At 38.1% G+C, this 25,448-nt stretch overlaps 3 protein-coding genes across 7 annotated transcripts in view; 1 reads left to right on the top strand and 2 right to left on the bottom strand.

Moving 5' to 3' along the window:
• LOC142056394 (putative ATP-dependent RNA helicase DDX60) overlaps positions 1 to 2,539 on the top strand; it is a 50,469-nt gene extending 47,930 nt beyond the window's left edge. Inside the window, exons 37-38 of one of the 3 annotated variants that reach the window (XR_012660316.1) lie at positions 521 to 583; positions 680 to 1,369. Coding sequence is in view for 2 of the 3 variants with exons in the window: in XM_075091077.1 (XP_074947178.1) it covers positions 521 to 782 (262 nt within the window). In the remaining variant the exon portion in view is untranslated. Of the gene's footprint in view, positions 1 to 520 lie in introns of all 3 variants that reach the window. The other 2 variants (XM_075091079.1, XM_075091077.1) reach the window with 2 other exon arrangements.
• Positions 2,478 to 13,468, bottom strand: LOC142056395 (uncharacterized). The gene is made up of 8 exons (XM_075091080.1): positions 12,697 to 13,468; positions 11,223 to 11,309; positions 10,778 to 11,011; positions 9,000 to 9,022; positions 7,904 to 8,049; positions 7,221 to 7,321; positions 7,026 to 7,127; positions 2,478 to 6,433 (listed from the first exon to the last, which is right to left on the bottom strand). Exons 1-8 carry the CDS (start codon positions 13,222 to 13,224, stop codon positions 4,643 to 4,645), a joined length of 3,012 nt encoding a protein of 1,003 aa, XP_074947181.1. The 5' UTR covers positions 13,225 to 13,468; the 3' UTR covers positions 2,478 to 4,642.
• Positions 13,469 to 13,949: 481 nt separating this feature from the next.
• The window catches only part of ANXA10 (annexin A10), a 30,703-nt gene continuing 19,204 nt past the window's right edge, over positions 13,950 to 25,448 (bottom strand). For 2 of the 3 annotated variants that reach the window (XM_075091081.1, XM_075091083.1), the window contains exons 5-12: positions 24,534 to 24,624; positions 23,805 to 23,884; positions 20,968 to 21,021; positions 20,754 to 20,847; positions 19,201 to 19,296; positions 18,553 to 18,611; positions 16,354 to 16,476; positions 13,950 to 15,506 (exon numbers count right to left, since the gene is read on the bottom strand). In XM_075091081.1, the coding sequence (XP_074947182.1) occupies positions 15,438 to 15,506; positions 16,354 to 16,476; positions 18,553 to 18,611; positions 19,201 to 19,296; positions 20,754 to 20,847; positions 20,968 to 21,021; positions 23,805 to 23,884; positions 24,534 to 24,624 (666 nt within the window). In that variant the 3' untranslated portion in view covers positions 13,950 to 15,437. The remainder of the gene's footprint in view (positions 15,507 to 16,353; positions 16,477 to 18,552; positions 18,612 to 19,200; positions 19,297 to 20,753; positions 20,848 to 20,967; positions 21,022 to 23,804; positions 23,885 to 24,533; positions 24,625 to 25,448) is intronic. The other variant, XM_075091084.1, reaches the window with a different exon arrangement.

The raw sequence follows: 25,448 nt of genomic DNA, 5'->3' as shown, positions 1-25,448 counted from the left end.
TCTATTGTTTTCAACATAATACTGATTGTACTTTTTTTTAATGTGGTATTCTTAATTACTAGGAATCAAGACCTTTATTAAGATGCTTTTCAGTAATCAGTGGTCCTTTTGCAAAATATAGGGTTGGTCTTCATCATTTGTACAAAGCTTACACTATCTCCTGCTCAATGCAGCCCACAGATTTGTCTCAAGTATAGCATTCCAGTTTGAACAACTAACTTGTCACAAGCTAAACAGCTAAAACCATGTTCCCAAGATATTAATACATTAAATTACCTCTCCAAATATTACTCATGAGTCTCATATGTTTAGTATAATTATAGAAACATGTACATCTACAGCATTATTAATTATTTTAAGCTTATAGTTACTCTACGGTGATGCTAATGAACTAGTATGTCAGTGTTGGAGGCCATGGTATATACTGGCTGCATCCTTACCCAACCTACACAGCAGCGTTTATTAAAGGTGAAACAGTATGTTATAGTGCATATCCATTTGAATTTTTTTCTTTCTTTAGGTTGAATGAAGGAGATGCTTACTACGCACTCAAAGATTTTTCACTCCTCATTAAGTCTATTGGGTATGATAAACTCGTGCTTTTTAATATGCAATATATTTCACCTTTAAAGCAACTTAAAATTAAACTATGCTTTTTTTTTTTTTTAAAAAACCCCAGAACATCACTCAGTGAACTGTGTGACGATCCAAACGATAATGTTCTACTGGCATTTCAACAACTGGGTGAAATCTATGAAGAGAAACTGAGGAGTGTTACTTGAAGAAAAAAAAACTGAAGAAAAAAGAAGAGCAGCAGTACATAATATTCTTACCACACAGATCAGCTGCCTTTTAAGTTAGGAAGTGACTAGGGCTGAGTTATCAAATATGTTTCATAATAAAGCTGTAGTAATAGCCAGTATTAGTAATGCAACGTTTACTTTAGAGAATTAACTTTTACATATTGACATTTTAGCAACTCCAATGCCGACTGAATAATTGTTTCTAACTGATCACAAAACTAGGTAATTGCACATATCTCTCAATTGCACTTTTTTTTCCAGGCAGTGATATATATGTTAAGACAGCTCTAAGAAATATGCTGAACATATGTCACAGTTGTGACAGCTGGTGAGGTTAGCCCCTCAGTGGGGCAGCACTGAAACCTTCCAGCCCATTTGTGAAGGATATTCGGCAATTATGATAAATTGTTTTAATTATTTGCCAAGGTTTCTATTAAATTATGATGTAATACCTTCATGAACCATTATAAAATCTTTTAAACCTGTCTGCAGTTTTAGACTACAAAATTTTAAGTATAAATAGGGTTTTATATCAGCACAATCAAGTTTGATCAATAAAATATTCCAAACATATGTAGAATTGCTTCATTTTTCACCTCTTGTATACTGAAGAGTCAGAAAGGTCCAGGACACCTCTAGCATACTTGTCAAGAGGTCCCTTGCAATACCAGTTATTGAGTTTAGTAAAATAGGTTTCCTAACTATTTTCTTGGGTTTTTCTGGGAAAAGCAAAGTTTTCAGCAGTATTTTCATACTATTCCTGAAAATTCTTCGGTTTAACAGTACACTTTAGTCTACTTGTCTGAAAAAATATACACACACAAACTAATGCTTAGATAACACAGGAAAGGTAGGCGTTGACAACAGTCCTCATTGTCACACAAAATTTTATAGTTACGACCAAGGTAGTGAAATAAGTTATTCTCTATTGATAAATAAGCAAAATGTGCATTAAGGCCAATTCAGAATCCCATTTCTTTGAGTTAGCTCTGGTGTTGATCAAATGATCACTGATGACATCTTTGACCTGACATCTCTTAGGCAGCATTAAACTACATACAACATGTTGCTAGGAGATACTGGGGGGAAAACCTGGATGTAGTCAGGTAGTGCTGCTGCGCTACCATCAGCTGACTTAAACTTTTTTCCTTACAGTTTTTTGATGTCTGAAACACGATGATGACAAATGCAAGCAGAGTTAAAGCAGTGTTTCCTACCACTGTGTTCCAGAATAAAATTTACTCAAATTATTCTCTACTGTCTGGCAAGTCATGCCATATGTGGATAGATCTTGAAAAACTGTTCCTCAGCTAGGGTAGAAGTGACCTTATTTAGGCCTTTTCATGTTCATATTTCCCAGTATAAATGGAGTAATTTTTTTAGCTAAGAAACAAGAAATTGACCAAGGAATAAAGTCAGGAATTGGTCCTATTGGCTTCTCAGTTATTTGCCCAGTAAGCATGAAATCCTGGGTAAAAACCAAACTTATTAGGTCTATCACATGGTACTTATTTTATATGCTGAAGACTGTAATATCTCTTGAAACATTAGTAACAGCAATCTACATTTCACTTTTAATAACATATATAAAAAGCACCTCACTCCTGTTATGGCTTTTAGTAGGGAGTCAATAGTGAAAGATGACAAAATGATTAATTCAAAATGACCAAGAAATCAAATTGTGAAAATATCAGATTTAATGTCTGCATGGATTGTAATTTTACTGTGACCTACTGTAAGGTAAACAGGATGTTTTACATTTATCTCTCATGTAAAACCCTAATGCTGAGCTATAATGCACTTACACAACTTTCCATGCTTGAAAGCCCTAGGACTGTGTTGAACCCCCACATCAACAACTTCTGCTTTCAAAAACAGCGTATTGTAGTCTGTTTATTTGTTGTAATAGTGTCTTTTCCATAAAAGATGAAGTATCTGCTTTAAAGTATAACTTTATCAAACTCATGAAACACTGTAATAGAAATTAATAGAACATACGTTGATAATGAACAATTTTAAGAAACTCAGTAGGGTTTCTGAATAACCCTAACTCATTAGGAATTTTTTTTTGTCACTGTAGCAGAAAAACATTTTCTACAACCTTCTGGCAACGAGTTTTATAGGTGCCTTATTTGTCTCTAAAATTGTTCTAATTCTCCTGCTTTCATTATAGTGAGATCAGCTTCCATCCATGACACACTCTGCCAGTACCATCACGCTCAGCCTTTGTCCTTTAGTAATTTAACTTAACAACTTTTTAACACTTCTTTCCTACACATGCAGAAGAACCTGACAAGAACACCTAGAGATAAAAGCAGAACAATTATTAGGAGAAAACTGAAATACAGTAAGACTTGAGATGAACATAAAGAACTGTAAAACTAACAATAAAGAGAATTTTCACCACCTGCCTTACTATAATGCAAACAGAAAGGGAAGATTAGTAAGTTTTATGAATTCTAGAAACTACTTTTCAGCTCATTCAATTGAAGTATGCACTGCCACAGAAAAACTGAGGCCAAGAGTTTAAGACAAATTAAATGAAAGTTAGGTAAACATTTCCTGAATCAAGAATAGTATTTTTAAGTATTCTGTCACAGTAAGTATATTGGTAAGCCTTGTAGAGATTTAAATTTAAGTAATATTTCTCTTGAGGTTTCAAAGATAATTTGGATTTTTTTTTCCTTGAAGATGACTATCTAGTTGCCAGTGAAAAATTCTGAAGGGATATTAAACATTCTGCATTCTGATCTACTACTTGCCCCTTGACTTATCTACCTAATGAAGGATTAATTTGTTTAAAATCTGGCACCAGCTCTTGCTGGGGAGGGATCACTGAATGAAATGGAGCTGTAATGTGAAATAATACTACTGTCTATATTCCAATAGCTAAAGCACAATTATCTCTTGGATGCAACAAAATGATTAATAAATTAGAAGAGATATTTTTATCCTCACTTTGCATTGTATTTCACAGACTAAAAGTTCAATGAGTTCTGGATCACTAATACTCACGGTAAGAAGTGCTGCTTTCCTTTCTTAAAAGGAGATTTTTGTGTTTTAAAAGCTAGATTCCTAGTCCAGATTCTCAAACTGTTGCCAGAAGGAATTGAAAATTAGTTGTGATGGCTACTTTTCATAAAGGCAGCATTTCAGAAGCGTAGCTGACCTCCTGCTGCAATGTGTAACAAGAATATTGACGCAGTGTTTCAACTTCAAAAGCGTAAGAGAAATGATTCAAAGTACACTAGAAGTTGTACCTTCAATATACATTAAATATGTCATTGAAAAAGAAAACAGCTGAAGGGAAATATGCAAAACAATTTTCAGTAATGCCCTTCAACATCCCTTCTTCTTCCCCATGGCTCTCCTCCCTGCGAGGATGAACGCTCTGCCTTTACTCTCTCACTGATTTAACCCTAGCACAAGCGCTGCTACACCAAAACAACAAAATACTGCTTCCTCTTGCTGAGGCCTCACTCAGCCGGCTTTCTGGGAAGCCTCAGTCCCCCACCACCCACACGTACCCCAGTGGTACCCCAGTGGCACTTCTCGGAAGGTTTGCATTCTTGAAGATACAGCATATATCGCCCTGCTTGAGTCTTTAACAAGGCATGACATTTTTGTTTCTTCAGTTTGTGTTTGTAGTATAAAAACCACTTTAGTACACTGCACTTGCTGATAAGCAGTTATGTTTCTAACTTCAGAGATACCTCAATTGGCAAGAATCAGGGAGAACAGCAGCTGTAAAACCACAGTTATCCCCACTTTTTAATGTGTTAAGTAGCATTTATTTAATTCCAGCTTATGTAAGTACAGTCATCTTCTATTTCATTCTCTCATGTCTCCGATTTTCCTCTAGTAGGTATTTTGTCTTCGGCAACAAAAAAATATTCCGATGCACTGCTGGTGTCAGTAGAGACGGAGGTTTGACTTAGCTCTTCAGTGTCAGAATCGCTGTCACTTGGCATGCCTCCTGCCTCATTTACCGTAAGCACAGAACCCGCTAAGGGCGGATCATTGCATGTGCCAGGAACAGAACAAGCTGCATTCTCAAACTGTACAGACTCAGGTTCATCTTCCCTCCTAGGACAGGAACAGTTGTTCTCAGCAACACTTTCACGTTCATCATCTTTTACCTTTGTTTCTTGTTTTGTTGCTGTAACAAAAATCTGAGTGGAAGATGCATTCTCATATTTAACAGGAAGGACAGCTGGACATAGAGGCTGGCTGCAAGAATTACTACTGTCAGCAAGCATTTCTGCACTTTCAGTTTTCTTAGGCAACTTCATAGGAAAGAATGAGCCTTCACATTTTGGGTGACTAGGTCTAGAAGCAGGCTCTGCACACTCTGAAGATACAGGCTTCCCCAGACTTAGAGGTGTTTCGTCAGATTTCACCTTCTCTTTTTCTGTTTTTTCGGTACCATTTCCAGATAGGAACACAGAGGAAGTCAACGAATCAGAGGTATTTCTGATGATACTTCCAAATGAAAATACTGGTGAAGGCAACTGAAAACAGTTATTTTTGAAGGAAAATACACAATTACTGGGAAGAAGGGGGGACTCAGAGACATCATTCACCCCAGCTGCAGCATTAGTTTCTGAAGTACTGCAAGCTACAGTTGTGATGGATTCTGAGGCATCAGCTTTTTGTTCCCCTGAGACAGATGGTTTCTCTGTACCATATTCTGCGGTTTCCTTCGCAGAAAGTGTTTTGTCTCTCATGTGAGATGATATATTTTTGTCAGATGGCTTCTCAGATTGGCTAAAAAATGAGGATAACGGTAAAAACTTAAATGAATTGCTGACTCCCGATCCTGTGAAAGAATCTCTTTCTGAATTGCCAATGGGAAATGAAAAATCTGGCTTCTCGTTTTCTGCTGAGTCTAAATTAGGACTGGTTGAAGCATCAGAAACTGTGGGTTTGGTTACAGGACCATGTTTTCTAAATTTGCTTTCATCCTGGTTATCAGTTTTATCCACATGATCACATTTTCCTAGATAAAACTGAGGGAAAACATATTTCCTATCTTTCTTTTTAAAGGAAAATGTACCAGCATCTTTAATAAATCTGGGTAACGAGTTGTTACATGCACTGAAAGCAAAAGGTGGAGCAGAAAGTCTCTCTGCAGAAACACCTAGAAATTCTGAATTTGAAACAGTAACAGCTACTGATGCTGCTGGTTTTAAGCCCGAGGAAGTGCTAGAATTTGTGTCTATTTCGTTGGAGACAATAACTGCCGATGCCTGCATTGGCAATTTTTCTTTCATTACTAAGTCTCTAGAGTTTTCTGATGAGGCCGGAGTGGTTACTTCCTGGGAACTTCTCTCATGAAGTAATTTTAAGTCACCATTTGTTTCAGAAAAGCTCATATTTGTGGATGGAGTGCTGTGATTACTGGTTCCAGAAAAGCTTCTCTCAAAGCCATCTGCTCCTTGCAGGGTTCCCATTTTTACTTTATCTGTGTTATTTGCTTTGGTAGGTGAAGACACAAAAGGAATTCCCAAGGATCTATCCTTCAAAGCCTCAGCAGTTACAAATTTACACTTTTTATCTGCAGGTAAAGTTTGAGTCTTGAACTCATTGGTGAGCTTCTGACGCTCCATATAGTATTTGTAACGTAACTCCTACAATTACAGCAGAGAATTCCATTAAGTAAAACATTATAAAGGTTATAAGGTTATAAAACTCACATACAATCCTAAGACTGAAGAAAAGGTTTTGTATACTCTATACCATTTATGATTTCCATTGCTGCTAGAGGGCAACAGAACACAAGTCATTATGGACCAGATAATTGGAAACAAAACAAAGAAGAGATTGGATTCAGTTTCAAGTCAAATTATCAAGAATGTAATCTTAGAAAGAGTGAATTATATTATCTTCAGAAAACAGAACGCAGGCAGATGACTTCCTCTTCAGATAGGCAACAGAGAAGCTTATTTGGATTAGAAAGCTACAGATGTAACTCAAGAAGCAGCCACACTAAAATATAAAAATAAGTACTTGAAGTCAGTAGTAAGATTAAGTTCCAACTTTCTGAAGAAAAAAGAAAGTAAAAATCCTGACAGACTTAATAACCTAGTCAGACTGACATTCTCAAATTGGAAGGGTACCTTTCTACTAAGAAAACTGAAAGATATTACAAAAGCTTATTTACAAAGTTGTGTCAGAACAAATAGTAACTTAGCCATACTTACAACAGATGTTCAGCCATACCTCATGACTCATGTTTTGAAATGCTGACATTTCTGATATTGACATTAAGCGAGTACAGATCCTGCTACCATCTGCTAGTGCTTCCTCCTGTCCTGCTACAGGCTGAAAAATGTTTTGCAGCAGACATTATAGTTCATTTTGTTAACACAAAATAAACAAAATAGTAGTGTTACAGCCCCGCAGTCAATAACTTACAAGAAATGTGTTGGGTATATTCTTCTGGTCCTGCCATTGCTTTATGTTATTTTTAAATAGAGTATTTTTTGTTGAGTTCTCATTTCCTCCAGAGGGTAGATCTATTAGAAAGAATACAAGAATACTGATGGAGAGCACATTAAATATAGAAAACACTGAAAGGTTCCTGTGCATCTAAACACAGATTCCAAGTGAGGACAAAAGTATATTGCCCTAAGTGAGACCCTAGTGCTTGTCAAAACTTCTGTGATACCTCTGGCAAGAGGCCAGCGTAAGAAGTTTTCGAAATGCCTGGCAATACCTGCCCTGATACAAAACCTAACATTTTCTCCTGTGAGGTAAAAGTATTTAATCAGAGCACAGTTAACATTCATATTACACTACAACGCATGCCCACCTAGTCCAGCAACACACTTAACAGCGGTTATACTGGTTGTATAGGAAAATTATGACACTTCCCCCAACTTCCAAAAATACAGCCTAGGGACTTTCTAGAAAAAGTACATTCCTAAAATGCATTTAAAGCCCTTGATGAATTTATTATCCATTAATTTGCTCAGATGCTTTCTGAACACTTGAATACTTTTGCCATGCAGATTGTTTATCAGCAATTAGTTCCACAAATTGCAGGTTCCTAGAGTGACTTCCTGAATCTCGTCCTGCATCAGGTTCTTCTTCCCTACCTTTAACAATGCCTACGTTAACGGGCATTAACCTCAAAGCCAAGATTTCATTAACTACAGGTTTGATATCCATCTTCTTTTGAGTATACTCTGGTGGTTTTTCATAGCTGGATGCTATATTCATCAGGTCAAGCTGAGTTTTCATTCTGGAAAAGGAAAAAACCCTAACCTTAAACACTTTTCTTAAGGCTCACATGCCAACAACTAAATTACACCTGCCTAATACAAAAAAAAAGTATTTTAAAAAGAAAACACTAAAAGGGAAAAGAAATCAGAAAAAAGTGTTCAATAATATGCCAAGTTTCCTAATTTTTTTCTTAAAGCTTACTACTTGACAATTCACTTCAATTAGGTTTCATACACAATGAAAACTGCAAGAAGTAGTGCCCGTTGTTCAGCGAAAAGATCAACACATCCCCAATTTTCTTAGTATACTGTACCTGAATCTAAATTATACTGTTCCTTCAGAAGGCATGGCTAATGTTAGTCTGAACCACAATATATTTTAAAGACCTCAATTTCCAATATTCTTTTTAAACACTGCTTAAAAAGTGATAAGAAATATAATTAAGACTTAATTACATTAAACAAATATAGAAAGAAATATAATAATTCTATATATTTATATTCTATATATAATTCTATAATATAATAGAACACATATAATTAAATATACAGGCTACATGCACTGCAAACAAAAACGAAGACTGCAGAATCTCCATCCATCCATCGACTTTAAGATTTCTCTAAAAGCTCCACACATGCTTCAGCATTCCTGAGTTTAAACAAGATATCTAAAAATATCCAATCACCATGTATTAATGAATTCCTACACTCAGTTTTTGTCAGGAAGCCAATACAAAAGATTAGAGATAATGAATCCCAGATGGTGCATCACTAAAATTTTTGACACATTTCCTTGAATTTGGGACACAGAGCATCCAAAAATCTGAAAGCATTATAATGTCTTAATTACAAAATTCTATTGTCATTTTAGGTTGCTATATCTGACCATATTCAAAGTAACTATTTTCTTAGTTTTTAACCTTAAAATTACACTAGAGAACTAATAAAGCATGAAATAAAATATATATACCTTGTATTCAAGCCACAGGCCACCTATAAATAAAACAAGAATTTTTAAGATATGAATGAGTGTTCCTCCAACTCTCAAAAGAAGGAGATTATTGCTTTATCAAAATACTTCAGAGACTGAACTCCCTTCCTCATTTCACAGAACTACAGGAAATAAATCTGATAACACTCAAAAAAGTAGAAGAAAAAAAAGAGCATCCAAATGTTAAAAAAAGAAAAAAAAGAACTCCTTCAGAGCCAAATGAAAGCATTCACATTGCCAATCATGACCCATATGGTTATCTAATCCATCTCAGATGTTGGTAAACATTCAAATGAAAGACTGTGTTGTATTTCTTGGTGAGGGAAGATCTCAAGATGCTATTACACTGGGGTTAATAAAATAAGAAGTGCTGTCTTTTAGTTTTAAATCAGCCAGACAGTGGCAGTATGAAGTGCATTGTGCTGTAATCAAGCGACACTGCCCAAAGAATGGGTCACGAAAAGTAAAAATCTGACTGGATTATAGACTAGCTGCTTCTGTGTAAAAACCAGGTGATCCCACTGTGCTGAATCTCAAAACAGCAAGAGAAACCCACCTCGCTGAAATGAGTTGTGTACTGTTATGGGGGGCAGGCGGGAAGGTGCTAAGTTTAAAGCATACTAATCACTGAAGCCAGAATATTTCTTTCGAAAGTGGGAGTCGCTTTCACTTTGGGTAAAAGTGACATTTCCCTTAACAAGTTGTTACCAGAAACTTCGTACTCTAAGTACCTTCTTAGCTTCTCATTTATCTGAAGGCAGCAAAAAGACCCATTGCAGAAAACAGCAATATGCCGTGGTTGCTTAGGAAAGCTTAAGCCTTGAAGTTAAAGAAAACACAAAATTAAGTACTTGACCCTATATCTACCATCTGCTGAAACTCCACACAACTGCAGCCAGTGTTGACAAACGAGATGAAAAGTTTTACAGTAGCTTAGTTAACACTTGAAGATTAAGCTTGTGTCTTGGGTTCCTCTAGCATTTATCGCTAGATCACAAACAGCTTTTCTCTGCAGATCCCTTAAACCCTACAAGGAAGACTTTCAGGGTCTTGTATACAGTAGTGTATACACTACACAATATAGCGTATATCAGAAGTACCTAAATTAGCCTATTCAAAGCTAGCTTATCTCCATTGCGCACCTCAGTGCAAAGTTTACAGCAGGTTTTAAAATCAGTATAATCACCTTAGGTCAGGTATTCCAGCATGGTACTCCACTGTGCAGCAGAGAGAAGTTACCGGTTCTGGCTCCAATGTTTCCCCAAAAAGCATTTTTAATGTCTTGCAAGTTTAAAAATGCAATGGAAGTGCTTAATACACAAAGCATTTGAAAGCAAATATGAAAAAGCAAATAAATGTGCAACAATTTTGAAGGCAGTACTAGTAAATAACTCCCCAGCATCAAGGTGGGTTACTTTCCCAGCTGGTAGCATGGCATAGCAAGTGTTACAGCAACAGCTACACGGTCAATGTTAGTTTCATTAGTTTTCAGTGAAGGAAATAAATGTCTACCAAAATCACTAAATATCACTGATAAGCTGCAAAGAAAGCTTTTCAAACTCTTCTAAAACAAAAAGCACTGTTATAAGAAGTATGAAGTGTTAAATAATTTTAGTCTTGTATTTTTCATTTGTTGAACGTGTTTTTCCTTATCCAGTCATTAACAGAATCGTAATCTACAATATGGCAGGCTCTGTATGGCACCTGAGGTTCATTATACAAATGATATCAAATAATAACAAAAAGGCAGCCATCACCTCCAGGAAACGCTGAGGATCGCACTCGTGGACAAGCTTTTCACAATCCTTCAAAAAATTCTCAATGGTCTTCTTGTGAGTTTCCTTCATTTTCTTCCAAATCTGAAACTCTTTCTCTTTTTTACTTCTTTGATTTTCAACATCTTCTAGCAATTGCCGTTTCTTCATTTCCAGAGTTTTGAAAATTTCTCCAAATTCCAGTGCAATTATCTCTGCATCATTGTTCAGCACCATCTAGAAGCACAAGAACATAAAACCAGACAAAAATGCAGTAGCAACATCTAGAGTCGCTTCCCTATGTAAGCTCAGAGCATATCTATGCCACAAGAAGCACCAGTATGCTCCATGTTGTGATTAGCCTATCATGAGAAAAGAAACAAAGACATATATATACACACGAACACACACATATATATATATAAAATATCCAGCATCTGTAACTCACATCTGTATCATTCGGTTGACTTGAGATCTCATTCATGAGCTTTTCATTTAGTATTCTCATTTTTTTCAGACTGCTGAAGAAGGTTAACTGCAAGACAATTGAAACACTTATAATTAATTTATCCACTCCATAACCACTGAAATGTATTTATTTAATCTAGAATCACATCATGGGATGTTCTGTGCAACATATTAAACATAGCTTGTGACTCAAAACATCACTTAATATTATTTATTGCTTTCCTGGATCAGTACACAAACTTTCTTTTGCTATTTCTCTCTTAAAGTAATGTTTTTAAGCTCACCTACAATGCATGTTGCTAGGATAGCTACATAACTTTTAATACTGTTACTCCAGTTTGACAAGCAACTGTATGATATTGTTTTTTTAAAGCCTCACACTAACAAAACAGAAAGCTGTCCATAACCGAGTTATTTCTGTTTAGTTTTAAACTAAGATTATCACTGGTTTTTCCTCCTTTACCTCACTACATTATCACTAAGTTTTACAGAGAAAGTCTAGTGCAAAGACTGTTTTCCCCTGGTTTCCAAAGTGACACGCAATTGGTGATCGGAGAGGCAGGAGGGAAATCGGTGCAAAAGAACTTTTCGCTTCAAGAAGAGTCAGTGCTGTACTTAAACATTTATATCTATCTCTTCATCATTGCCCTGCAGTCGTTTCAATTACTGCACAGGAGTACTGCTGCACGACTTGCCATCCTGTACCTAATTTGCATAGGGCACAAAAAGCTTATTCTACCCCAACAATAGCTATTTTGGCAAAAATCACAACTACCACCGCTACAACAAGCCAAACATTAGGCCAGGCAGTTGCTTTCTTCATGTAAACAGGAACACATTTTGGCTTCACATTTATTAAATTATTACTTACCTAAACCATCTCTTTCTAAATATGTAATTATCTATGACCCAAATTACCTATGATCCAAATTACCTATGCTAGCTCAGGGAGCCTGTGAACAAAACATCTGTGGGCAGGGTTTGTTTGGTGGTTTGGTTTTTTTTTTGTTATTAGGACTAGCATCTTCCTGAACTTGGAAAATCTGGATGCAGACATACAATAAACACTCAGCATCAGTGGGGTTTTTCCAGCAAAAACTACAAGTCTCTGTACTTTTTCTTTAAAAAAAAAAAAACAAAACACAAACCATCCAACCCTTCAGGTGCTTTGGAAATTGGGTTCAGATCTGCTGATACCGCAATATCGCCTGGTCCCCCGTACGCGGTGGATGAAGGCTGAGGGCAGCGGCGGATGGCACACCCCGGTGGTCCCCAAACAAACCCCGACTCCTGCTGCCAAGCAGCATACCCCTCCCCCGCCGCCTCTCGTGTGCCTGCCCACCAGGCTGCCTTCTCCCCTGCCCCTCCGAGTAAAGGCAAGGCGGGCCGGGTCCCCCGTGGGACAGCCCGGCCCCCAGCCGGAGCCCTGCCGCGGAGGGGAGCGCCGCGCTTACTTTTTCCTCCTGGTACACCGTGTCTATGAGGTTGACGGAGTGGAAGATGCCCTGGTGCTCCTCAGAGACACACTGCCCGCACCCCGCCTGGCGGCACATGCGGCAGTAGAGCTGCACCAGCCGGCTGGGGTGCTTCTGGCAGGTTCCCCCAAGCGCCAGCGGGCCGGGCCCCGGCCCCTGCTCGGCCTCCCCTGCCCGGGCCGTGCCGGAGCGGTACAGCTTGACCACCTCTGCCAGGGTGGTGTTGACGGGCAGGGCGGCGGCGCCGCCGCGGGGCAGCGGGCAGAGCTTCCTGCACAGCGGGCACGACACACGGGCGCCGGCCGCCCCGCCGCCCCCAGCGCCCGGCCCCGGCACCCCCCGGGAGAGGCGGGCCGGGCCCTGGCCCCGCTGCTGCAGGCGGGCGGCCTCGGCCGAGGCCAGGCACTCCAGCACGCAGTCCCGGCAGAAGTTGTGCGAGCAGAGGGGCAGCGTCACCGGCTCCTCGAAGAGGGACAGGCACACGGCGCACGTCAGGCTGGCCTCCATCTGCGACAAGCAGGCGGGCGGCCGGGCCCGCCGCTCCTGCTGCAGCGAACCCGGTCCCGGCTGGCAGGCGGGCCGGGCGGGCGGCCCCGGCGAGCCCCGCTGCCCCGCCGCCTCCAGCACGGCGGCAGCTTCAGCAGTAGCGAGCCCCGCCGCTGAGGGGCCCCGGCAAAGGAATCGGACAGCCCGCGAGCTCCCAACTCCAACCGCCAACTTCCCAGGAAGTGGAACCCGGCAGCCAAGGGGAGGAGCAAGGAGGCGGTGGCGATTGGGGGAGGCGCGAGATCGACACTGCCGCTTTCCAGTCAGAACAGGAGGAGAGGGTGTGGGGCGGTGACGTGCGTGCGTGAGAGGCGGCCTGGCGGCGCGGGGCGGGGCATGCTGGACCAGTCCCCCGCCCCGCGAGCGTGCGGCAGCACCCCAGGAGGGCTGCCGGGTCCTAGCGCCGCCGCCGTGTCATGAGGGGCGCTCCGCGGGATTCCCGCTCTGCGCGCCGGGAGGGCCGGCCTCGGGAGGCCCGTCTGCGGGGCGCACCGCGGGACGAGGCGTTTGCGGTCGGGAGAGGCGGCCCCGTGCCTGCCCGCCAGTGTGCGGCGTTAAAGCGAAGTCACTCCGCAGCGCTGAGGTACGGCTGGCATTAACTACCGCTAACTTAGAGTTGCAAAATCGTCATCGAATTTCAGCTTAGGGTTTTGTTAACGCTGACAAACTGGCATAGCGCTCGTCTCGCTCTCGCTTTTGTTCTCAGTTTATTTTTCCTCCCAGAGCCGTTCCTTCTAAAGTTCTGGCTTGGCAATTACGTTAGCCACCTGAAACATTTTGAACTGTGTCAAACTCAAGAGGCACTAAATTGAAATTTTATTTGGAATTCCACAGATTTGTAACATAAAGTCAGTGTTGGCAAAAAAAGGGCATGATATGCTGAAAATAACATTATTTTCAGAGACTGGGGGAAGGGACAGGTGCAAACAGCATAAAAGCAAACACGTATTCCTATGTTTTTATAGTAGTGCTTTATTCAGTCATACTGAGCTATGCTTGCAGAAAGTACCTATTGAAAAAAGAAATCAAATGTCTGTGTCAAGTTGGAAACCATTTAGCTGCAGGATAAAAACAAAGGATAGTTATTTCAGTGAGTGTTACTGCATTTTTCCTCACTTCTGTCTGTTTACGTAAGAGACTGACAGAAGGTACAAACGCATGGGGCGGAAAAGTCTCATTGACAGGCTGCACTGAATACACTCAAGGTATTCAAAAGCAGTGCCAAGTGTTCCTGCGAGGACTTGAGGCTGGGCTCTGCCGCCTTTCCTCCTTGCGGTGCGAGCTGTTGGCACCAGATGTTGTCAGACTGCACTCGCTGGTATTCTGAGGAGCGCTGCATCCTTCAGCCTGTTTTGGAGGTGCGGTACTAGCCAGCTCCCGAACTGCGCCATCCAGGGCATCCTGGAAATGCCTCAGTGCTCTGGGGGTCAAGATTCAATTAAAGATTCAAATGAGAGAGGCTGAAGTGGAATTTCAGAGTTTAATCCTCTGGAACTTCTACGCTCAAAGCAACGTAGTGCTTCATCTTCCAGGGGTTTCCAGTGCATGGCACTAAGTCAAGAATGATTTGGGATACTTGATTCTAATTTTTTCTTTCGTTTCAAATGGAAAAAGGGAAATGCCATTAAGTATGTTGGCTAAATGAAGGAGAATACAAAAGCACTCTTCGGTGAGTGAATGATAATAGACTGGGGCAGATGCTTAGTTTGATAGTAACTAAAACAATATTGTTCAAGAGCATAAAATGAGGTATAAGAAGTGGGAAAGAAAAGGAAAAAAATTACTTAAAGGAAGAAATCATGCTGCTAGAGGTAAATAAAGCAAAACATTTTTTTTCTCCAGTGTGGAACGGAATAGGTTCTTCTATAGCCTATTGTCTAATGTTTGGGATGTTGCAAGACTAAATGATAAACATATGCTTACATGGAGTTATTTTACCACTTGCTTCATTAATTTACATTAATCATAGAAACAGAATTATTAATTAGAACTAGGTATAAAACCACGTTCCTGACAACTTTTTCTCATGTCTCAAGAAAGATTTAATATTAGCAAATGTATAGCACTGATTTTTCTGTTCTTTTACATAGAATAGGGATCTCTTAGTGTATTGTGTATAGCTTCAATTTCTATTTAAAATAGATTTATACAGCCTTCAAAGTTCAGCTTCTTCCTTAATAATCTTCAGCATCACCAGCACAGATAGCAAGTAAAGCACTCTCATAATGCCCTGAAGCAAAATGCTGCAAGAAAAAAAGAAACATTTCTGTGACTATATGTTTTCTTAATTTTTCATCTCTTGGTGTGGGACAAGGACTAGACTGATGTTGTAAGGCTTTGTAAAATATTACAGTGTTTTCCTAAGGATTCTAGGCCAAGATTTTTAAAATTTCACATACTTTGGGCTTTGGTTGCTTGGGCACCTAGAAACAATCTACCTTTGAAAGTTGGATCAAACCTGTTTAATACTTGTCAAGTTCAAAACCAAAAAATTGTGAGCAATTTCTTACAGTTGCTGCATGTCTTACAGTTGTATTATAGCAACATCAAAAAGGTGAAGTGTCTTAGCAAGAGTAATTTTTGTACTATTAAACAGTGTCAGAGTTTTGTTCTATGATATGGAGCAACAGTACAAGAGGAATAGTTTTTCTGAAGGTTGATACTACCAAAGCGCAAGGGTAAAACCAGATTTTTATCTCAGTTTTTCACGAAAGTGGTATCAGCCTAATCTTGCAGGACAGTGTGAAAGAAGATGGTACCAATTAGTGTAGAAACTATGCAAACTATTCCTCAGCATACACTCTCCTGCCTTGTTTATATCTTCTTCTTCTGTTGGGGAGAGGGAAAAAAATCACATAAAATGAGAGTGAGTTGAGAATTCATTGCTCACTGCAGCCAGCCTGAAGCACTGAAAAGATAGCTATTGTTTTTATACATTGCTCTTTTTTTTAAAAAAAAAAAACAAACCACAAACCAACAAAAACAACAACTGAATGAATGGAGATTAACCCTCTGTATTTTTCTGGTAGGGATTGGTACAGTCTGTGTAGTGCCAGTGCTGAATATATGCAAAAGTGTGTAAAAACTTACTTTAATGTCATGAAAGAGTGATTTCCCATATCTCTCTTTGTATCGCTGTCGTATAGTCATCAAGTCAATCTCACTCCTGGCAATGAGAATCCTTATAACTGTTTTATTGTGAAAGCCAAAGTCCTGAAATTAAAAGAAGATGTGAGGAAACTTGACAGTTGGACAATATGTGTTTGCCTATCTGTATATGCTTATATTAGTGTTTAATAGATAAGCCGATGAATTAGGCTACTTATAAAGATATCCTAGATTTTAAAGGAGTCTAAGCATTCAAAGGTTTTATCCTACATAGTTTTCACATGCTCAAATAATAGAATTCATGTTACTGAATAACAGAGATTCTCCACACATCAGTATTTTAACCATGCCCTGGAACTTTAAAAAAAAAAACACCCTGATGAACTTTTGTCAGTAGTCTTAGGTATTCAGTTCGTAGGTAGCTGTTTTGACTGTTGTTTTGGAGTCTCTTCAAACTATTATGTGAAACTATTATGTGAAGTAATCTATTTCACAACAACTTCTGCCAAATGTGAACTCAGTGAGATTTTTAACCATTGATTTATAATTTACATAGCTTGTATTCAACTGTATTTTAACTGTTTCTAAATAACTTTTCCTATTGTAATCGTGTGGAGAACGGGGACATCTAGTGGCAGTAAAAGTAATCAGAACAGATTTAGGGTTGGGACGACTGATGACCAATTTAGCTCGTTTAAAGCTAAATCGTAATTTTATCAACTAGCCATTGATATTGAAATCTTGTTCTCACAAAAAACCAAGTAATGAGATATGCTAAAAAGCGGCCTATAGAGAATTTGGTACATGTTTGGTGGCTAGATTAAAACCTTTCTTATAAACCACTATGGACTATGATTTCAAGCATTAGAATCCTGGGTGGTTTTTATTATATTGTATTATAAATGGACATGTAAAAAACTTTTGGTATTAGCTGGACATAATTTGTCTGCAAAACCAGACACTATTTTAAACTCTTGCATTTCTTTTGAGAGTAATCTGTGTTCATTAAAACACTTTGTGGATCAGAGTAAAAATATTAATTGAAACAAAATGCAAATGTTTATTCTTAATCACTCATTAAAAAATTTTTCCGGCATCACATACATCATCTGAATATAATATAAAACTGCTTGTGATATTTCTTAAAAGTGAGGTTTTAACTTGATATAGGACCTTTGAGAAGTGTCACTCTTCCTGATAGTTGGTATTTCCTAGTGTTTCTGGCAAACCTTTTTCATGTCATGTGCCAGAATTCTCTTTTGACCACTCAGACAAAATATTGCCTCTTCTCAGCCCCAGGGATTTTCCTTGTTTCTTTGCTGCCACTGTTGCTGTTTTAGCTGAAAGGGGACAGCAGTTAGTGGCAACATCTGGAAGGCATTCCACCATCTGGAAGAGGATACTGGGGCCCCATTGATGTGTTGCTGAGTAGTTTTGTTCAATGGTTCTGGCTTGAATCCTGTCTTTGCCATTCCTGCTCTAAGGTGATACTTCCCATTTTACCCATGGCTGGCTTTTATGACCATTTTCTAAAGATTACACTTAAAAGATTAAGCTTAACAGATTATACTTTATTTTTGCGTCATTATTTTACTACTGAATGAAGAACAAAAGAAAATGTCTTCAGTGAGCTCTAGTTGGAAGAATTTGTAGGTGTTTCTTTGCATTTACACACATTTCTTCTTGGTACCCATTTGTTTTACTATGTTAGCACTTGCACACAAAGATAAAGAACCTGCATATATAGATTGAGCCCCACAACAAAATGCGACCATTTGTTTTTATGTAACACTAATTTATGGTTTAAGTTTTAGTGATACTTATGAAATCTCTAGATACAAAAATTGCATAGTAAGAAAAGTGTACATTGAGTTCTGCACAGCAGGGGGAGATACAATCCACAGAGAAGAAAGGTTTTCAATTGAAAAAAAAAATTGAAAAAGCTACCAGACAGATACTTTTTAAGTAATCTAAATATTTAACCTTTTACTGTTAAATCCTAACTGCTGCTTAGGCACTACTGCTTTGAAATATATGTAGGTACCAACAGTTTTAAAACATGCAATCACACCTTAAAGATTGAACAGACTGATTTGTAAGTACATGTTTAAGAATAATCAGGCAAACCAAGAGAAAAGGGAAGCTACTTTTTATGGTATGTGAAGAAGAAAGATTACTTACATGAATTGCACTATAAAGTCTGTAAGCAAAGTAGGAAGGCTTGTCACGAACACAAAGAACTAGGAGAGAAAAGTTGCAACAGGTGAACATAAGATTATTACAAAACCAATTCTATTGGCTTTGGGTTTCTTGAAATATAAAGCTGGGTAGTGCTGTCCATGACTCAGCTTTACAATTAAGCTACCAGTTTTCACAGACATTACTATATTTATAATTTTAAAGGTGTGGTACTTATTTTGGGTGGGTACTCATTACTGTTGCATCGAAGGGCTTATTAAATATCAGCAAATATGCTCACATGACATCTTTGTAGAAATATTATTATCCTTATTCTATACATGGAAAACAAAGGCACATAAAGCTTGGAACTTGGTTATATATCACTTATGTCCTGAAAACTTTACCAGTTATTTAATATGTGTAGAATCAGTTGGTAATGCTGCAAATATACATTTTTAGATTTACACAAACATGGAAAAGTACTTCAAATATTATTTTCTAATTATCTCTGAGAATTTATTTACACAATATAAGAGAGTGAAGTGGATAGAAATATCAGAAAAAATAATACTCTTGGTGCCTCAGAGATAACATACTAGATATTTATTAAGAGGTTACTCATAGTATAAAATAATTTTTTTACGTTACCTATTGCAACCAGTAATTCTTGAAAGTATCCATCATAACATTCGTTAATGGCATCTACTATGTCTTGCCCAGAGATATTTTGGAACTCCTGGAAAACTTTGGGGAAAAAACATCTTGCTTTATTCTAGACCATTAATAATAATCAACTTGCCTTTTTTCTCCTGCTTCCCCCCAGTACTATAACTACTGAGGTTTGTTTTTTTCGCTATTTATTCTCAGTGTTTCATTAAGTTTATATCCCCAAGGTAAGGCAATCTAAATGAGTATCCTGAAACCTCACTTCTAGTATGTTCTCCCTCTGGGTTCTCCAGTCTACAGTAAAAAAATGAATGCAGTCCAAAGCCTCTGTTTCACTGGAAGCTTTAATAAATTCTCTATCTAGCAACCTCTATTTATGAAACTTGTAAGAATGTCATGTCGTTAAGACAACTTCCTTGCTCAGCTTGGCTAAAACTGGCCAGAGATTCACAGATTGTGACGGGAAATCATGGCCTGACATGTTTACCATGTCAGTATCCAGACATGGACACCCTGGATAATGCAGGTATCCAGACTTAGACACACAGATATCAGAGTGTGCTTACTCCTTTGGGGAAGGAGGAAAATTTTCAACTCACTGCCCACTACAAACTTTACGGAGGGCTACATTACAAGCAAACCCTCAAGTCTCTGTTACAGAAAGAGAGTAGAAGTGTGTCATGTTTTGTTAATCCTATCATCACCAGCCTTACAGGAGTCGTGATAGAATAATTAATTTGTTGATCCATGACAGCAAAGTAGTTCTAAGCTACTGTTAGAAGTTGGCATAAGAAACACAGCTGGCTGCACAGTGATAAACTTGTCACCAAACAGACTGTTTTTCCACTGCAGAGCAAAAGACATCTCAAACTTGTTACCAAACAGATACAACAGGTTTCTTTTCCGCAGTGGAAGATCTGGATGATCCCATATAATTTTCTTGCAATCTGTAATTATGTTGGATTATCTATTGTAAATAAAAATGTCCCATTATGTTTCTGTGTGTATGTTCATTACAAGAGAGCGGATGTGGACCCTGAAGTGTTCCCATTATAAATTTCTTTGAAACTCTGTGGAACAGCTTCAACACAGCAATGTGTTCTCATATACAAACATTTGTTGAAAATACTCCAGCTGCCTCTCCCAAGGTGTTTCCACTCATAGCAAGGGGTTACTTAGGAAAAATGAAGAAAATAGTTAAGAAAAATCTGCCTCATCCTGTTGTGTTGTGTGTAAACACAGTGCAGTCATAGACTATGCCTTTCTTTGGTCATGCATTCTTCTCTCTGTTATTAGGCTTCCTGATATCTGTCTGTTCTATCTACAGCTGTCTGTAGTCATCAGGCAAAGTTCAGTTTTGCATTACTTCCAAAATCCCATTAACATCAGTGGGAGTCTGAGAGCTCCAACAGTTCACTCTTTCAGGCTAATCCCCTGCTGCGCATTCAGCTTCTTGGTATGTAAACCATGGTTTTATTAGCAAGTCAGTTTTTTCCCTTCCACCCTATGTTGAAACAGCTGAACTGCTGGATTACCCATCCACAACTGCTGGTAACTCTTGTTGCAGAGAATCATTTGCAGCATGTTTTTGTGTTCGCCTGTTTTCTGCTGACATGCTTCCCATAGAATCTAAAATACCAGAAAAAGGAAAAAAAATGCAAAAGATTTTAAGTAAGTCCTAAATTACCTTTCAGAATTTGTATTTGTTCATTTTTTATGTTTGAGAAGCTCACATCTGACTGTATTTACCATTGCATCCTGAGCAGCTGTAGAAGGATCTGCATATCCTTCCATCCTTGTTCCCTGGCAGAAAAAAAAAAAAAGATACATTTTCTTTAAAAATGAATCCTAAAAGCCTGCAAGAATATAAAGTTATCTCTATATGAAGCTATGTTTTGTTTCTTGAGATAACACATATGGGCTTTTCATTGGATCGGTCTATTCAATGGCTGAATTTGCAAATGTTATGTCTTCATTTCCTCTAAGTAGAGGAACTCTGGAATGACAGACAGTCTTGTAAGAGGAAAAAAGTAGGGGAAGTGGATAAACCTATTCCATTTTTAGTTCCATTTTAAAGAAGCTTTTACCTCACCACTACCATCCCACCACCATTTCCAGTATTATGGATGTTATATTGCTTAATATAATATGTAACTATGAGGGAAACAAGAGTAACATTTGTCATTCACTGATTATTTCTTATCAACATGCATATTATCAGAAGAATCTTTTCTCAGTTTTTTTCTCCCTGCACCAACTGAAGGAGCAAGCACAAATAATGGAGATTTTGCTTGGTTATAATCATTGTCTAAAATTAAGATCCAAGACTAGGAAATTGTTTGACAACCTTGGTACATAAACCACAGAAGAATACTTCTAATTTTCCCATACATTTAATAGCTTTTCAGTTACACAAATCAAGCTGATATGCTTTAGTAAACACACTATGATCTGAATTACATTGTTGTTAGAAAAAGAGAAAAGCACACGACTTTTGGAATTGCTTTTTTAACTATAATTGTCGTGTAAGGATACAGGTCAGCCCTGGTTGCAGAACTCTTAACAATCTCAAGCTGCATGTAGTCACTGCCTTAATCATATGTGGTTGAAGCAATTTGCTTTAGTTTAAAATTTACAGTCTTTTTACCCTATATGTGAAAGGGAGGATTAAAATTAAGTATTGGCTGTCAACATGTAGAATGACTGATGTGTAGCTCTTTCCTGTTAAAAATGTTAATTTATATTTTAATTAAATTGTAGGAATTTCACACAGTGGAAATCCTAGTAACAAAATAAATTACTTGAAGGAAATTATGCTGCATAAAGTTACATACACGAGAAAACACAGGAGAAGAAAAAGAGACAAACGAACAATAAAATAAGTTAAATAATACTCTACGAGTCAAGTGCCCACTTTCCCCAGTAATGTTTAACAGTGGCTACTCTTGGCATAGTTTTGCTGGAGAAACCCCCAGTATGGATAATTATTTTTTTAATTGTAGAAAATGATAATATTTCAATTAATAAAAAAAAAGAGAATTAGAATAAAAATCTGTTTGTCTCACACTAGAATAATAGTTAGCCTGAATTCGTAACTCTGTTAATTTACTTGGGAAGGACTGTAATCTATAATTTCTAATTTGCCTCAGTGTGGCTATGAAAACCATAAATACCACACTGTAGCAATTGAATAGTTTGCTCTCCATATGTGAAACACATTTACTTTTTTATCTGTAGTCAGATGTGTCACCAATCCCAAGATTTAACAGAAATCAAAGCAAAGCGTGTCTGAAAAAAGCATTAAAGGATGCATTCGAAATGTTGCTATAGAATAATCTTGTGTAAGGTGCATGCTACTAGAATTAGAAAGGACGTATGTTAATGAAATATCACTGAGTTTTAATATAAGATCATATCCAAACATGGATGATTCAACTAACAATCTTCAGGAGTATACAGTATAACTGAGTAAAGTTGGAATTTCCTGCAACTCTTCTTTATCTTGAGAAGAATAGCAGTTAGATCTTGTTAACTAAGAAGTTGCTGATTTCAGGCCTCTTTATCAATAATTGTGGTTTAAGAAAATAAGGGCTAATAATATAATCTCAGATAATTTACTTTAAATTTGTTCTTTTGGCCAGTAAAATGAGTCCCGTGGTTTTAAAGATGAGAACTGAGGTTGCTTAACCTGTAGCTCTTCATTTTTAAGCAAGGAAGAATTTTCATTGGTAGGGGGAAAAACATCCAGCACTAGAATAAAATATATCTTGTTTATAGAAATGTCTGCTCTTTATCTCTGTACCTCAGTGAAGCCTGCTGCTATTTCAAATCTCAGTGAGAAACACTTTTTCCCCAGACACACATATGTAAAAATACAGATATACCTTATGTATGCCATTATCTCCTGGCAGTCCTTTTGTCATTATTTGTTACTCTGGTTTACAAAAGGTTTTTAAGATAATGAGCACAGTGACTACCATGAGAATGGGAACTCATGGTCTGACAAGAATGACCAACTTTGTTGCATAAAACTACAAACCGGTAAACCTGCAGAAGTTGGTGTGTGATGGTGACAATTTGTTTGCCTGCATGCAAACATGCTGCGATTTAGCACGTGCAGTAGCACAAAGAATATAATGTTTAAAACAGGGCTATTTAATACTTTCTATCATAGTCAAATGTGGATATATCTCAATTTTTACATAATGCCTAGACTGGATTATGAACCATATATTCTAATAGCGGAGAAAACAGAGCATTAAAAACAAAAATCTCATTTGTACATGAAGTAGACGCCTTTTGAGATGAGACAGATTGAGGAGAGGGTCAGCAGTTGAATATCCAGAGACTTACTCCATAAAATAGTGTGTTGACCTTTGCCTCCATCTGAAAGCCAAATTTGAAGTAGATGGAGGAATTCAAGTTCTCTTCCTCTTCTGATTCCCCCCCTCTCTTTTTCAAAAGTATAGCCCTATTGAACTAGCTTTAACCGCATTCACCTTAAAATTTAAGACTTCTCAAATAGTATCAAAAGTTATTATGGGTTTTTTTAGAAATATGAGTCATGCTATTTGTTTTCACAGTACCTGAGCAAGGTTCATGAGCGTATCTCTGAAGTGACCTGAAGTCTCAGAATCAATGTCTTGTTGAAGATCATTATTATATTCTAGGTTAAAACAAAAATGTGTAATCTCAATCACAGATGAATGTGTTCTGGATAGTACTAATGAAGATTGGCAAGCAAAGGATAAATAAATAGGGTGCAAATACTTGTCTATTTTCTATGGTGATTATTCCACAGTAACTGGTGCAGGTTCTGCACGGACCTAGCTGTGGGGCTGGCAGGTCTGCCTGGGCCCTGCCTGGGGGCTCTGCCCTGCCAGGGGGCCTCAGCTGCTGCCCTGGCTCGCCTGTCCACCCAGCCACCCACCCACGGGTGCAGCCCCACCACTGCTGCTGCTGCTGTGTGGCGGTGGGATACTCAGAAATGCCCCATCAAGGAAGGTGAGTGGAGTTTCCAGCCTGAGTAAGCACTTTTTGAAAGAAACCAGCTTATGTTTAAGTGTGCAAAACTTTCTGAAAATCACAAAATATGGCTGCCAGGTATTTCATATGTCATAGGCAGCAATACATCTCAAAAATACTATGACATATATTCAACTTTAAACATTTTGCTTCAGCCTTTTGTATGTAATTATGGGAAAGGAGGTGCAAGGGAACCAGTTAGTATTAAGATATTTTTGTAGTTCAGTTCCTTCATGTGTGCTAATACATCCAGAACACAACTGCTATTGTGCATTTGTGAAAAACATTACGCATTAAGTAGGCTTCTTTCATCTGGAAGATCTCCATATTTGATCTTGAGGCTAATATGTCAATTAGACATCTTTCTTCTGTGTCTGCTCCCTGTGTGGAAAGAAGTAAATATGAAAAGGTGTTAGTAGAAACCACAGCTTTCAGGAGAAAGCAATACTGTGCTTATCAGAAGTAACAAAAGAATAGCAGTCTCTGCTGGAGCAATGCAGAGTGTACTTTTGCCCAGTCTACCTGTTCAAATAGAAATTACTTTAGTAGTAGAACCCTGTATTTCAAATATATTCCTACTTAATCTGAATTTCAGTGTGTACATTAACAAGTGGGGAGTGAAGCAGGCCTAGTGTTGAGAGAAACGTAGTGGGAAGAATTTTAGAGCTTTAATAAGAATTTAGGATTTGCTGAAAGAAATCAAATGCAAAGATTGAGCATACATCCCCAATAAGTGTTCAGGCAATCTGAAGTAGATCTGAGCACAACTGATACGTTGTGCTTCAATCTTTTTTTTTTTTTTAATTTATTTATGAATGTTACAATCTGTAATATCTACTGTAGAACTTGGTATGTAAGGGAAGCTTCATGGCCATGCATGTAGTGCTGCAAATTGCTGTATTTTCCCACAGGATTTGAATTATTTTTATAAACTTGAATTGACATAAGATACACTGCATATGCTGCTTTTGGTATGCACAAATACAGTGTTGGTGAGTATTCTGCATTTGGGATAAAGGGAGAACATGATATCAAGCCTGAGCCTAGAGACACATATAGCCTGTTTTTTACTTTGGCCATATGAATCCAGATCAAGACAGAATACTATGAGACAGTTTAACTTTGAGCCGCATTTAGAAAAAAATATAAACTGGCAATCTTGTTAATAATTTCAATAAAAGTCATGCTTCCAGTGCTACCAATGA

This window comes from Phalacrocorax aristotelis, chromosome 4, assembly GCF_949628215.1.
Source record: "Phalacrocorax aristotelis chromosome 4, bGulAri2.1, whole genome shotgun sequence".
NCBI lineage: Eukaryota > Metazoa > Chordata > Aves > Suliformes > Phalacrocoracidae > Phalacrocorax > Phalacrocorax aristotelis.
Note: the sequence above shows the minus strand (reverse complement) of the source record. Positions and strands in the feature narration are given on the sequence as shown.